General features: G+C 35.8%; 1 protein-coding gene across 1 annotated transcript; it reads left to right on the top strand.

The window, feature by feature from the left end:
- The first annotated feature begins 8792 nt into the window (after nt 1–8792).
- On the top strand, nt 8793–9540 carry LOC118930095 (group XIIB secretory phospholipase A2-like protein). Its single transcript, XM_057502570.1, has one exon. It carries the CDS (start codon nt 8962–8964, stop codon nt 9385–9387), a length of 426 nt encoding a protein of 141 aa, XP_057358553.1. The 5' UTR covers nt 8793–8961; the 3' UTR covers nt 9388–9540.
- The last annotated feature ends 6343 nt before the right edge of the window (nt 9541–15883 follow it).

Genomic DNA, 15883 nt, shown 5'->3' on the forward strand with positions numbered 1-15883 from the left:
TTTCTTTAGTGTCATTGTATTACTTATTGCTTTGTAACAAATTAACCTTAAGCCCTAGCAGCCTAAAACAACAAATGTTTGTTGTCTCCCAAAGTTTCTGTAAGTTGGGATACCAGAATTACTTAGTTAGGTAGTTCTGGCTCAAGGTTTCTCATGAGATTACAAAATGTCTGCCAGAGCTGCAGGCGACTGAAGGTTTGATCTGCTTCAAAAATGGCTCAATCCCGAGACTTTTGGCAGCAGGCCTCAGTTCTTTGCATTGTAGACCTCTCCCTAGGGCTATTTGATATGACATCTAGCTTCTCCCAGAGCTAGCAATCAAGGAGACTAGAGGAGAAACAGCAATTCCCTTAGTGATTTATTCTCAGTCACTTGTACCATATCCTATTCTTAGTGAGTCATTACATCCAGCCTATACTCTTAGAGATGAGAATTAGACTCCACTCTTTGAAGGGAGGAGTATCTAAGAATTCAGGGACATATTTTAGAACTACTGCAATCATAGAATCATCAAAGTTTTCTGAGCCAGTCTCTCACTTTCACAAATGAGGAAACTAAGTCCCAGAGATGTGATGACACACGTGACTATTCTGGCCCTCACACTTCTGACCCACATGGAACCAAATACTTCCTTTCTTACTTGAGGTCTTTGAACTTTCTGGCTTATGGGCTTTACTGATGTTCATTCTGTCCCTTTCACTGCTTTCTACCTTATGTATAGTTTACTAAATAATAATAAATATTTATTTGTAAGTTCTTCATAAACAAAGAACATTTGTCAGTCATATTCATATCCCTATGCCTGACACAGAGTTGGAGTTCAAATATGTATTGATTTAAGCTAAGCTGGTTAAAACTTGCTCACCTCTCACTGGCATGCCTTGGTATACTATTGTTTGAGGTCTCAGATTAAAAATAGCCAGAGGCTATCTCTAATTCCATTTTATAGTCCTTAAGTAAATACTGTGTACACTTGATCATGAAGATGTTGAGGCAGATAGCAGCAATGACACAGAAAAATGTTCTTTGCCTACTATTATTCTGCTAAAGGAATTATGTGGTAGAAGGTAAAAAGGCAGATTTAAAAGGCAGTGAAAGGGAATGAAAATATTTAATGATTTCATTAATGGCTATAGAATTTAAATTGGTAATATTAAATGGAATCTAAGTATCTAAAAGAGAGGATCAGCTGCTTGAAGATTTCAGGGAGTGCAGACACCACTACAACAGTAACCTCATCATAGCACACTTTTTTCAATAAATGTGAATGAATAAATAAATTTGAATGGGTGGTGAAGGAAAGATATTGTATTTTATTCCCTATTTCTTCTACCAGAGTGGAGCAAAGTCCTAGAAATACAGGACAACAGTTGAAATAAGTCTACATTCAAGAGTGAAATCTCCTTGTCTATGGCTAGCTGGTTCCATCCTTCCTGCTGCTTTCAGGGACCATAGTCCATCTCCACACCAGGTCTCTGGCTCTATTAGGGAAAGCAGTCTCCTGGGCAGGCCTTGGGTTAGAAGTAAATGGAGGCTGGACTCCACTGCAGTTCCATCTAATGAGAGCTTTTTATTGCTATGAGATGCTCACTAATGTACTCATTTATCCGTTGTTAAGCACTGTCTACATGATAAGCATTGTACTAAGGACCGTAAGAACTTAAAAACAATAAATAAGATATACTGTGGTACTAGAGATATGATCATATCTACATAGTTAGTTTTCCAATGGACAAGATAATTTATACGTCTGACTGTCATTCATTGACATAGGCAGACCAGATCCCCATTTTACAGATGAGTAAAGTTAAGACTTAGAGCATCTAAAGACTTTCTCCTACATTGCAGGCCAGTAATTTCCAAATTTAAGCCTCAAACTCAGGTAGTAGAACTTTACATAGAACTAGTTTTCTATGTAAATAGGTCACGGACAGCACCTAGCACATAGCTAGTACTCGAAAAGGCCCGTTGATTTGAAAGCAAGAATATTATTACTAAAATTCAAGGATGTTTATAATGCTGGATGAAAGTTCAAAATAAATGTTTCTCTGGATCCCGAATATGGAATGTGAAATCAGTTACATCTCAAGATAATTTACTGAGGCCTCAGAAAGATTATACCAGGAAAATAACCGTGGACACAGAATCTCTTAAGAGTTTTTGTTTTAAACACTTTAAAAGAAACATGCATTTAGTGTAGTTAAAATGTATTTAGTCTCCTTATCATTTATCAGCCTTTATAAGTACTTTTTCTTCCTTTTATTCATTATCTTTTTTTGCTTACTTTCTCTCTCTTTTTTTTTTTTTTGGTCTTAATTCCAAAAGGGAAGAGAAAATGAACACTTAAAAAAATAAGAGGGTGTAAAAAATGTAAAATTTTTTCAGGTGCTCTTTTTACCTCAGTGGATATCCATATCCCGTTTGTGTGTGGGACTCAGATCTTTGGGAAGCCATCCATGTTTTTAGATATTTTTGATTGAATGAGCTATTCATATCAATTCATATCATGGATATATGAGAAAGTAATAGTGTTAAGTACAACATGTATCTTTGCAATACACAAAGTTTAAAATTTCTCTAGTTTAGTTTTAGTTTTAATTTTTTTAAATGTCATTTTCCCTGGGAAGGGTAGAAATGACATCTCAAGGTCCAAAGGGAAATTACTTCACAGAAGCTACACAACTTAATTGGATTTATTTTTAATAATGTGTGACATGAAAAGGTTGATTTGAAATATTAAGCAGTGAATTCCTTGCAGAATTCACAAAAAAAATTAGTTTTACTTTATTACTTATTTTGTCATACTGCCTTTCTTGCCTGAGGGTTATTTGGTATTGAAGCTCAGGCTGTTGGGTATAAAATAGTGAGAAGAAATAATATCACATAAAAAAGAACAAAATTTCACATTCAAATGCCTTTTATAACACAAACTAAACAACCACTTACATATTTTTTCATCTTCTGTTTTTAGTATATCCTCTAAGTTACAGAGCATTTTCAAAATTGAAAGCCCTGAACTTTATATAGATTAGTTATTACAAATCTGATAAAAGAATAATTAGATTTAACATACTAAGAACAATTTTTACTTGCTCTTTTCATTATTGTGAATTCCTTTTTGTCTTAGCTTTTTGGATTATTCCTAAATGTAGTTTTGAAATACTTCCTTTAGTACATCTGGCTGTATGTTTTAAAGCCAATAAAATACACAGAAAAATGTTAAACACTCCTGGATAGAATTTAAATATGGAGTAGTAGTGTTCTGATAAAGTAAATAAAGTAATTATCTTTTTATGTAAGACAGTTCACTAGCTATTTACCCAGTAATCGGTCATCTCAAAATTAAAATTGTTTCAAGGCTGTGACTTCAATATCATTTATTAATTCATTCACCTCTCAAATACTCACAAAATATCTTTGGGTTCTTTACAGAAGTACACAATCAATTTTATACTGATTATCAGTGTGAAGCTCTACTAATTGCTAGTGAGTATTAGCAGCATCAGGTAGTGCTTTTTGTATTGCAAAAAACTTCCTCCAGAATGTTTACGAATTCAAGCAAATTTCTTTAGTAAAACATATCCCTTCACAACTATCTAAAAGAATGACGAATGTGAGCTCCTGACCCCTATAAAGTACAAGGGAAAATAGGTCCTGGTTGCAGAGACTCAGATCTAACCTGGAAAACCCAAGATGGAGAACTGCTTAGAGCTATCACACTTTATTATGATTTTAGTTAGGTACGATTAGCCTGCAGAATGCAAACACAGGCTCCAGCTCCGCCGGATGCGTGACCAGGGGCAGCTCACCAGCTCAGGTGGTTTTTCAGCTTGTTTCCTGTTTTGGGAATGGCCACCATCCCAGAGAATAGTCATGGGGACTACATGGAATAATACATGGAGAAGTTCTTAGTAAAAATGGTCTTTGTTTATTCATTCATTTTTCACTTGTAAGTATTTATTGCATACATTTATACACATTAGCAAATGAAGCAGACATGGCCTCTCCTTCAGGAAGTTTACTGTAATGGAGGAGAATGCTATGTGACTAGTAGTCACTCACCATTATTAATGGCTATTAAAACATCCCTAGGGAAATAATAGGAAAATAATATTTAGGGTAGTTCCATGAAATAGCGACATCTCATGGTTTCACCAGATTTCTGGTGTTAAGCTCAAATTTATTGTTTTTACTAAAGGTTTACTAACTGGGTTTATATTATGCTCTATTATTTGGAAATATGGAAGTGAAGAAAAGACTGGGTTATTGATAAGTATTCTCCAAATAAAGGAGTGGCATGACAGTGGCAAGCACCAAATCAAGAGTAAGCAAATAACGATTTTTAATAAATTTTTCTAACACTAGCACAGCCACAAACAATACACTTAATCTCTTTGTGACTTGAATTTTGCATTTGTTAAATGAAAGGTTTGGCTAAGGTCATTAAATGAAAATCGTATCAACAAATATTTATTCTATATGCAAAGTATTTTACAACATTATGCATTGCAGGTTAATGAACACAAGAAAAGACAGTTGCAAAGGAGTTTTCAATCCAGCCATTGATAAGTTTTCAAAAGATGGTAAGAGACTTAAAAATGAAGCAAAAGTGGAAGATATCATATGACAGGAAGTGCTTAACTATCAAACAAATGGTGCATGCACTATGTTCTACAGGAACTAAGTTAGAGAAAAGATTAATTTAGACTGTAAAGGGCAGGGTAGAATTTGTAAGAAAAATGGGGGAGGGCATTGAATCTTGAAGGGTAGACATTTGAACAGATGAAGAATGTGCAAGTGAAGAGAATTTCTAAAACCTCTTCAGGGTCTGTAATTCCCTCTAGGACTGGGAAGAATTTTTGTAGCACCTAGACTAGACTAAATGGATAGACTGGACACATTTTCTTAAATAGTAACTGATCTTTCTCTAAAAAGTTCTTCTTGACATGTCTTTAGAAATTTCTCACATACTACTAGCAAAAGGACACAAACACACACCTACCATGTCAGTCCCTGGTCAGATATTGTGGAGTGAATGATGCCTTAGCTTAGAATTTTTTTATTGGCTGGTAACTACCTATTCACTAAAGTCCATTCCTTATTTACAATAAAATTGTGATCTCCTAAAATGTTCTCTATAGGTAGCTAGGAGTGTTGAAACTGGATTATCTGTTTAAATCCTGGCCTTACCACCTACAACATGTGTGACTTTGGGCAAGTCACTTAATCTCTCTGTCCCTCTGTTTTCATTTTAATAAAATAGGGATAACAATAGTATTTATTACACAGGGTTGTTGGAAGAGGTGCCTAAAATGGAGCCTGGCATACAGTATTATGTGCATGTGAGCTACTTATATGATTATATGCATGCATACATAAATATGTAAGTATTTATATATTTAAATGTATAAAATACACATATAAGCATATATACATATACATGGTGCTATCAATTGTCAAGCACTGTAGTAATTATGTTAATAGTATTTCTTAGTTATAGGATGATCACTACTGAAGAAGACAATATCAACATTTATGGGAAACTAGAAGCTTTAAGATAATTCATGAGAAAATAATTTGTTGTGATGGAGGTCCTGATTCAAAATACAAATATGGCAACAGAGCACTGTTCAAAAATGGTATCTGATTTTTCATGACATTTTGTTTCTGTGAAAGAGGGCTGGTGTCATTTAGGAAATGCTCTTTTTTTGCTTTTAACTGAAGTCTAGGGAAAAAGCTATTTAGTTTAATGGTCAACCTTAGTTGTTATTTATATTCTTTTGACTATCTGTGCTCCCTCTGCTGGATAATATTACATTAGAAAATTCTCCATTTTCTTTTACCCTATATTTCCCCCCAAGCCCTATATATCTATCCAATACAGTAATACCGTACCTGAATTTAATATAAATTAAATTAAAAACTTTGTACCTGAGTGATACATTCTGTTTTGTTCCTTTTATTACCTAGTACTATGTCAATATAGAATTTCCACATCATAATTTTTGAAAGCTAAATAGATGATGGCACAACTATTTGTTAATTATCCAAATTACTGTCAATAGCAAAAAGTTTTTATGCTCATGAGACAATTTACATGTCATGACTATGCCAGAAACTTTCTTCATGAATACTTAAGATATATTCTATTTTAAAGAATAAAATAATACAATTAATTTGATTTTAGTGTCTCATTATTTTTGAGTATGCAAGGAATACTTTGCGAAACAGACAACATGTATTCACCAATGTTAGGCAAGAAGGCTTTTTCTTAATATACTTTTTAATTCTAAATGAAGGAGATTTAAAAAACCTATTGGATCTGAGCTCTTAGGTTATCTAGGGTATACCTATTCAGAATTCCACAATTTCATGAGTTAATGTCACTATTTTTAGAAAACAGTGTTTTCGTCCTGGTCTTCCATTGCCAAACTTGCAAAGCGTTCTTCAGAAAGGCCTCCAGTATCATTTTGCTTCAGCCTGAATAGAATGAGTGATGGTAAAAAGCACACAACCAAGAATTATTACTCCTAGAATGAAATTCTTTGGTTATAAAGTTAGTCTTGAGCAGTAGTTTTCATGGAATTTTTAGAGCCTGGTTAATTTAAGCCACTCCTTGCAACTCAAACACACACATACACCTAATCTGTAAACCAGTGGTCTAAACTAGAGAATTCATTTTTTCTCTTCTCAAGTCACTTTATATACAAATTGACAAAGTTATTAAAATTTTTGTCTACACATTAGAAACTTGCATGTTATAAACAGTGAATTCCTGTCCATAGTATTAAATCTCTAAATGACATTTGGGATTAAGATTTTAAAGGATGAGTGCACCATTTATACATACAACCCTGGATGTTATTTGACAATTAGAGAAAAGAAATTGATACTTTCTGCCCATTATTCTCCACATTGATTAATCCTATCATTAACCAACCTGAACTTTGCTACCAAAGTTCACTACCTAATTCTCTCATTTATTTGTAGTTATTTGGATTTCCATTCCTATAATTAATCCATTACCAAACATACCAGAGAGGTTGCTCTGAATTTGTTCTTTAGACTCTCCTCAGTGATGAGAGGCATGAACATCCTGAATATAAGCAGTATAAAAAAATAAGAGTTCTTGCTAACACTTCCATACTTCATGCTGCCTTCTCAGTGCCAGATCATTCCCTGAAATAACAGTCCCTTTAGTTTAGTTGTATTGCTCCTGATATTTTTTTCTTTGAAATCACAGCTCTTTGGTTGAGGTTGATAAAGCTTGATGAACTGAAAAGTTGTGCATCTAAGTGAACATATTCTTAGCTCATTCTTCCTAGTCATGTCTCTGACTACATATTGCATCATTCATTTCTCCATTCATCAAACATCTAGTGACTATTGAATATTTGAAACACTGTGCTAGGATTACAAAGCAAACAAAATGAGGAGGGAAGAAGGAAATCTCTCCATGAAAAGCCCAGATATTGGTATGGGAAACATAATCATGAAAATTTTTTTATTTTAAGCATTTTTTTTTTTGGCTGGTAACTACCTTCAAACAAGCATGGGGTTCTGAGACTGAAAAATGACCCAGCTGTAGCACAGATTAACAGCCAGAAAAGGGCAAGTCACACACTAAGTATTAGTTGAGTGAATAAATATATCATGATACTGTTCTGGAATTCTAGCCAATGTATAAGACATTAAACTGAAAAAAATAAGTGTTTTATTTTGCAGCAGCTGAGACAATAATGTTTATTTGCTGACAATATAGCATATACCAAGAATGCTCAAGAAAATAATTTGAAAACCCTTGGTATGCACAAAATAATAGAAGTGTCAGGTGTGTGGAAGATATGAAAACCAATAGCTTCCTAGCATAATGATTGCCACTTAGTAAATATAATGAAAGAAAATTATATCTTTCCAAATTACAGTATATGATCAAGAGACATATCCTAAGAAGAAATATCATGATCCACATTAAGTAAATTATAAAACTCTACTGAAAAAAAACTGTCATGTATAGAGACATAATTTTCCTTATGAGAATATTTTAAAGATGTCAGTTCTTCCCGAATTAATTTATATACTTCCTGTAATTCTAAGTGAAAATCACAGTAGGATTATTTTAGGTCTTTGAGATAAAGTCTTCGAATATTTATTTGGAATAATTAAAAAGAACTTAGAAAAGCTAAACTTTTTTTCCCTTTAAGAGGAAAAATTGGATTGGTTTTTGCCCTAATAACCAAAGCATTTTTAAAATATATTGTACAACTAGGAATAATGCCATTTATTACTATAAGAAATGAGAGCTAAATTATCAGATCATAGTGTATGTATGCGTGTTGTGTGTATCCATAGATACAGCAATATATATTAGAATTTACATATACATATGGATGTAGATAGGTGAATTCTTCAGTAAATGATATTGAGAAATGGTCTTTACTTTGAGGGGATGTGTTAGCTTAAGCTTTCTGATTGTGGCATATGCCAAAATAAACTCAAGTGAATCAAAAAGTTAAGCATGAAAAATTCTAGATTATCCTATAAGAGAATTTAACATCTCTGGATGGGAGAGGAATATTTATGCAGAAGAAAATACAAATGAAAGGATGTATAGATTTCAAAAATGAAAACTTTTTAACTTATTGTATGAGAAAAACATAGAAAAGGCAAATGAGAAACTAAGATAACATAACACATTATAAAATAAGTTAATGTTTTGTTATATGAAGAATTTTAGAAACAAATGAAAAAAATTCAGTTCCAACAGAAAAACTGGAAATGATTCAGGCAGTTCATTCATGAAAATAAACAAATGGACAATAAACATAGAGTATAAAATCTCAGGAGTGTTGTAGATAACTGCAGTTCTGCCTGTCATCTAGCTGGTGGGCTGTGTACCTGGACTTCTTAGGACACTGGCTGAGCTTTGAAGAAAGACCTCAGCACCTACCTGGCTACAGGATGAAGATGGCCACTGGCTTCTTGATTTTGTGGCTTAGCCTGGCGAGTGGCCTGACTCAGAGTGACACCAGCCCTGATGCAGAGGAGTCTTATTCTGATTGGGGTCTTCAGCACATCACGGGCAGCTTTGAATCTGTCAACAGCTACTTTGATTCCTTTCTGGAGCTGCTGGGAGGGAAAAATGGAGTCTGTCAGTACAGGTGCTGGTACAGAAAGGCACCAAGGCCCAGACCTGGCTACAAGCCAGAGGAACCCAATGGCTGCAGCTCCTATTTTCTGGATCTCAAGGTACCAGAAAATATGGACCTGGGCATTCCAGCAATGACCAAGTGCTGCAACCAGCTGGATGTCTGCTACGACACCTGCAGTACCAACAAGTATCGCTGTGATGCAAAATTCCTATGGTGCCCACCCTATCCACTCTGACCTTAAGCAGAGTCTGGGCTTTGTCTCCAACGTGGAAGCCTGTGATTCTCTGGCTGATACTGTGTTCAATACTGTATGGACCTTGGGCTGCTGACCCTTTATGAATAGCCAATGGACAGCCTGCATCTGTGCAGAAGAGGAGAGAGAAGAGTTACGAGGCAGAGGTGATTCCTTTCTGGTTTTGAGTGACAGCATAGCTGTCAGTCTCAGAGATGACAGTGTGGCAGATATGTCTCATCTTTCATAAGTTTGGATATCACAAAGCAGGAGAAAGGAGACACTGTTCTACATTGTTCTACAGCTGAAAAGTGACTCTCATCATTTGAAGAGAATCGGAAAAAAGACATGGAGTGATTTGAAGGCTATCCAACTGTCTTGCTGTCTTGCCAATGGGTTTCAGCCCTGAGCAAGTTCGCTATGGATTCAGTGTGACCAAAGAAAATGACAGCAAAATGTTCTTGGGGTGAAAGGGTTATACCCAACTTTATTTCCAGGTGGCAGGTGAGTCACTAAAATCCCGTTCACTCAGAGCAAGTCTGCATGCAGCAAGCTGGTCTCTGCCTCTGGGCCCCTATGTCCGCCCAGTCATCCTGCACAGCCATCCTCTGGGCCTCTCTGCACAGTCACCCTGCACAACCATCCTCTGGGCCTCTGTCCTCAGCGCTGCCACCACTCCAGCCTCTGCTCTGCTCTCCTGCACCCTTGCAGCCCTGCCACTGTGTGGTGCCCAGAGCACTGGGCAGAGCTCTTTTTATAGAGTCAACAGCCATGTATTGCCCACAGGTGTGCAGTGAGCTAGTCAACCAGGGCCAGGTGAGAATCTTGGCCACAGGAACTCTTATTTTATCCACACTTGCCAATGGGTTTCAGCCCTGGGCAAGTTTGCTATGGATTCAGTGTGACCAAAGAAAATGACAGCAAAATGTTCTTGGGGTGAAAGGGTTATACCCAACTTTATTTCCAGGTGGCAGGTCAGTCACTAAAATCCTATTCACTTGGGGTGAGTCTGCATGCAGCAAGCTGGTCTCTGCCTCTGGGCCCCTCTGTCTGCACAGCTGTCCTCTGGGCCTCTGTCCTCGGTGCTGCCACCACTCCAGCTTCTGCTCTGTTCTCCTGCAGCCTTGCAGCCCTGCCACTGTGTGGTGCCCAGAGCACTGGGTGGAGCTCTTTTTATAGAGTCAACAGCCATGTATTGCCCAAAGGTGTGCAGTGAGCTAGGCAACCACGGCCTGGTAAGAATCCTGGCCATAGGAACTCTCATTTTATCCACACCAACCAAGACACATTTATCTAGGAATTTAGTTCATGGTGGAAAGTCTAAAATAGTGGGATTCCTGGACTTGGTAATTATATTCATAAATGAAATTTTGGAGAGCCCAACCGTTTGGGAGGCTAGGATTTCCTCTGGTCCATGTTTCAGTTGCCAGTAAGCATCTCACATTTAATAAAGTGTACTTCCTAGAAAATTTGAAAAGGAATGAATTCCATTATTACCAGTATGCTTCCATTTCACTTAGACAAGAACAGAATCCAACCTGGTAAATTCCACCAATGATAACAATTGTTCCCACTAGTGCTGAAGAGATAAGAATAAGTGGGTGATTTCAGAGGCTTACCTGATTAAGGTCAATGGAGGTGGAGGTCAGATTGAGTTAGGTCTCTGAGGTTTTATTATTCATTCAGTGAGCTATTCCAGTTGATATTCCCAGTTACTAAGTGGTGGTAGTGTCATGTTAAGACCTGAGAAGCACTTGGTAAAAAAGCCACTGAAGATAGTTAGGAAAAATCCCTGAAATCTGAGGGAAGTGAGAGATTGGTCAGTCCCTAAACTGTTTCTCAGCCCTGATTGCCAATTAGAATCATCTGAGGAGTATTAAAAACAGAATCTCTGGGTGTGGTACCTACCAAAGGCATTTTATAAACATTCCCCAAGTGATTCTGATACACTGTGAGGGCTAAGGGCCACTAAGGTAGAGGAATGGCAAACGAAAGCCCATGGGCCAAATCAGGCCACAACTGTTTTTATATAGTTTTATTGGAACACCAGCTCACATTTGTTTGGGGCTGCTCCTGTGCTACAACAGCGGAGCTGAATAGTTGTAATAAAGACTGAATGGCTCAGAGAGCCTAAAATATTTACCCTTTGGGCCTTTACAGAGGTTAGCTAACCCCTGATCTGGATTATTTTATCCTTTCCCTTCTTAATTACATTGGTTCTGTTAAGAATTGTTGATTGTAGCCATTTCTAAAAGGAAAAAAAAAAGCTGCTTTCGGATCTTATATAAAGTCATAAAATTAATTGGCATATTAAGCAATTGGATTTAACTGCAGATAAAATTTCTTTGTAGTTTATGATACTCATTTTAATAAAATTTATCAAATACCTGCAAAAAAAATAAGTAAGAATAAAATCTCAAATTCACCAATAATAAAAAAATGCAAGTAAATATGAGTTGTTACACATTTTTAAAATGCTGGAACACCCAATGTTGCCAAAGATCAGATTAGACAGACTGTTCTATACACTGCTGGTCAAAGTCTAAATGGAAATAACATTTTGTGGAAAATAATTTCTAGTAAAGACATATTTACTTATATACATTTATCTTTGCATGATTTGATGGGAAAAATTATAAACAACCTAAATATCCAATGATAAGGGAAGATGTATAACACTATTTTTGCATCTATAATTTTATATTCTATTTTATATACTAGTAAAAAAGTAGCTTTTAGAAAAGAGCATTTACTATTTTCTGATACAGAAGTAACATTTTTATTACAGGAAATCAGAAAATACTGAAAAACATAACAAAGAGATCATCTATAGCTCAACCCCACTAAGAAAAGCTTTTTTCCATGTGACTTCTTTCTACCTGTAAAGTTACAATTAAACTGTATATACTGTACAGTTAATTTTCAATCTATCTTGGTTTATTTTTTATATAATTGTATCCTAGGAGATTATACACATGAGTGCACATGTGTGCATCTGTACATGTATGTGTGTGTATAGGCAGAGAGAGAGAATGGGAATTCCCTGCAAAAACAGGTTTGAATCAAGGCAGACACTGTTGTTGAGTGGCTGCCCTTTGATCTATTGTAGCTTTTTCTAAACAATGATTGCAATAGGAATATCTATGTGTGGTAGGTTATCAGCAACGAAGGCCACCAACAATTTCTTTCTCATCCCTCTACATATAAGCCCCTCCTTCCATCAAGAGGTGATGTTTGTTTTCCTCTTCCTTGAATCTGGGCTGATCCTGGGACTTGCTTTGACCAGTAGACTGTGTGGAAGTGACGCCGTTGACATCACTCAGGTCTTAAGAAGCTTTGCAGCTTCTGTTTTTTTCACTCTCTTGAAAGCCAGGCATCATGTAAAGAAATCCAACTATCTGGCTACAAAAAATTCCTGGGGAAGGAGAAGGATCCTGGAGGATGAGAATAATGAAGAGAAAAAGGAGAGGCCCAGTCAATCCCCAGTCATTTTTTAGGTACCAAAGCTGAGTGCAGATTTGTAGAAGAAGCCATCTTGGGCCCTCCTGCCTTAGCTGAGTTGCCCCGGCATTACCTCACCTGGAGCAGAGACTACCTACCCCTAGTGAAACTTTTCCAAATAGCACAGTTTTCTGCCATTTTTCAGTTTTAAGCCATTTAGTTTTGGGATGATTTGATATACCGGTGTAATTTAACTGAAATACTATATGAACCAGTTCTGGTTACTGGCGAGAGGGGCTTCTGAAGCACAGAGCATATGGGCATGCCCCTTTTTTCTCCCTCCTGGAACATGGCAGTGACAGATGCAGCAGTTGCCATATGACCACACCGTGACAAATAGGATGAAGCCCTATGTACTAAGGACAGCAAGAGGAAAGATGGAAAGAGCTAGACTGCTGATGGCATCCAGGAACTGGACTGCACCTGTCTCATACCTGCCTACTGCTAGAATTCTTACAGGTGCATAAGCACTTATATGTCTAAATGTTAAATTTATCTGTTAGGTTTGCTGTCCCTTCCAGCTGCATGTAATTTAAATGAACTCAGCAGGCTTTTCAATTTTTGTAAAATTTGAAGGCATGGAAAAAAACTTATGATATAACTGTTTATAGCAGAAAAGGTTTCAAACATAATTGCCCCATCAATAAGAAAGTCTTCTCTCTTTCCTCTCTCTAGCTCTTTATTTATCTATCCATCCATCAATTTGTCATCTGTTGTAAGTAAATAAGTGAATAAAAACTGAAATGCAGTGCATCAAATGCCACTCACAAGTTTTATGATTAGTGGTCTATTCACTTATTCACTTAATTCACATCACTGTTGTATTCTCCAGCCAAAAATAGGGTAAAGCAGTGCATCTACTTTGTAAGTTTGCTGAGAGGTAGAGAAAATGTAAGATGCTTAGATTTGTGCTCACATTAAGTGCTGAATAAATGTTAGCTATTATTATTTATATTGTTTTAATTTTAATTTTTATACTATACTTTTCTTTCTATAATGTTTCATTATAATGCTTTTTTGCTTTTCAAATTTTCTACAATGAAAATAGTTCATTTTATAACTATTTGTAACCAGAAAACAAAACAAAGAAAAAAAGTGTCTTGTAGAAAATTCTAAGTGGTACTTATACAGCACTGAGCTTCAAAATAAATATGAAGTTCTATAGAGCAGAGGTTGAGTTTCAAAGTTTTGTGGCTTAGAAATACGGTCTTCCAGAATTATTTTATTCACTACCTGAAATATTTATCAGTATTATTTAAATATTTTGTTTATTATTGAATAGCAGAAATGAATCTTTATGGAAAAATGGATCTTTATGTTATGCTCATCTATATTTCCCTGACTAAACTTGCATTCTTTAAAATTAACACAAAACCCCACCCTGCAAAGCCTGCAGTGTTTCTAGATGTTCACAAAACATCAAGTTGAACTTGTCTAAGATTTTTATGAACATATGGCAAAAAGTGGGAGCTAACGCTTTCAGTTACTTTAACTCTGGATTTGCCTGGGGTGATATATTTCTGGAACTTTAATATTACTCAAAATAAAGTAGAGAAAACAGCACAAGGAATTTGATTTTTTTCTGACTGGTAGTTGATCTCCAGTGTTGATGGAAATCTGGCAGTTATAACATAGCAACAGAGACTGATGGCTTTGGACTCTTGAATTTTAAGCCATTTCATAACTTGAAGGTGGATGTTCACATTTCAGTTGTGCTACTGACTGGCAGCCTATTATTATCACACTGTCTTGTTTTATTAATATTTAAAATGGGGTTACCATGCTGACCTTTGTTTCTTTCCCTTTCAAAGTATTATAGTTTTCAAAATTCTTTAAAGGGGAGTACAACAATGTATCTTATATATATCCAGATAAAATAAAAGTATGTAACTAAGAAAATCCCCACAAAGGGAATATTGAAACTGGAAGTGAGTAGTGAAATGTTTGCCAAGGAATACTGTGTGCTTGTTGAATATGGGCCATGATTTGGACTCTGTGTTCTCTAGTTACCAACAAGAAAGAAACGGAAATGAGTTACACAGTTCAGAGGGTCAATAAGATAAAATTAACCGTATCAATTGTCATACAAAACTAAAAACAATGTGGTTGCTCCTGGGACGATAGGATCCCATTAACTTTTCTGCCATAGATACATTGACACTTTCATAGGGCAATTTTTAATAAAATTCTGCAAAATAGACCAATGAGAGACCACCAAAAACAACTTTGTATGATCAGTCTAGGTGGTACCAGAACACCATAAATTCAGGTACAGACTCTCTGATGATCTGACTTCATCCAGGGATTTTTTTGAAGCACCAAGAGACATGGAAGGATTGCAGAACTTTTAAGCAGTCTTCAATCGATCAAGTTTCTTTCAAATGAGCCTTTGTTAAGAATTGCATTGCAAAATTGCAACTTGTTGCCAGTTATATTTCAAGTTAATTGCCAATTAAGTGTCAGTGGAGCTGGCAAGGAGAATTGATATTCTCCTATGAAATTGAGCTTAACAAGGACGATGCCAGAACAGAGAGCCACCCTACCTCTTCATGCAGATAGGCTGCGGAGTCATCCGTGGGCAGGCCAGGAGCCTCCTCCCAAGTCTGAGCCAGGAAATGAGGTGGTTCAACAGAAAAATAAAGAAGTAAATAAAACAATGGAAAAACAGACATTTAAGTAAATGAAGTCTTAAAAACAGAAATAGAGCATTCTTTTAAGGTAAGAAAATTTATCCAAAGACAAAAATATTGATTTTATCATATGGAAAAGTGATTAAAAACATTTAACCGGAAAATAAATAGATGTAAGATAAGAAGCTAGGTCTAAAAATTAAGAAAGAAATTATTATGACTAAAAGTAGTAGTTAAGAATATAAAGTTAAATCGATTTCATTATGTTTAAGAATATAAAGTGAAAATTTAATTTATTAAAAAATAAAATGCAGGAATCAGTTTTTAATTTAAAGGAAAATATGAGGCAGAGAATCTAAAATATAAAA

Source organism: Manis pentadactyla, chromosome 5 (genome assembly GCF_030020395.1).
Source record: "Manis pentadactyla isolate mManPen7 chromosome 5, mManPen7.hap1, whole genome shotgun sequence".
Taxonomy (NCBI): domain Eukaryota; kingdom Metazoa; phylum Chordata; class Mammalia; order Pholidota; family Manidae; genus Manis; species Manis pentadactyla.

What these genes read in the sequence shown, in the direction of transcription:
- LOC118930095 (XM_057502570.1), top strand. Translation starts at nt 8,962, where the DNA reads ATGAAGATGGCCACTGGCTTCTTGATTTTGTGGCTTAGCCTGGCGAGT.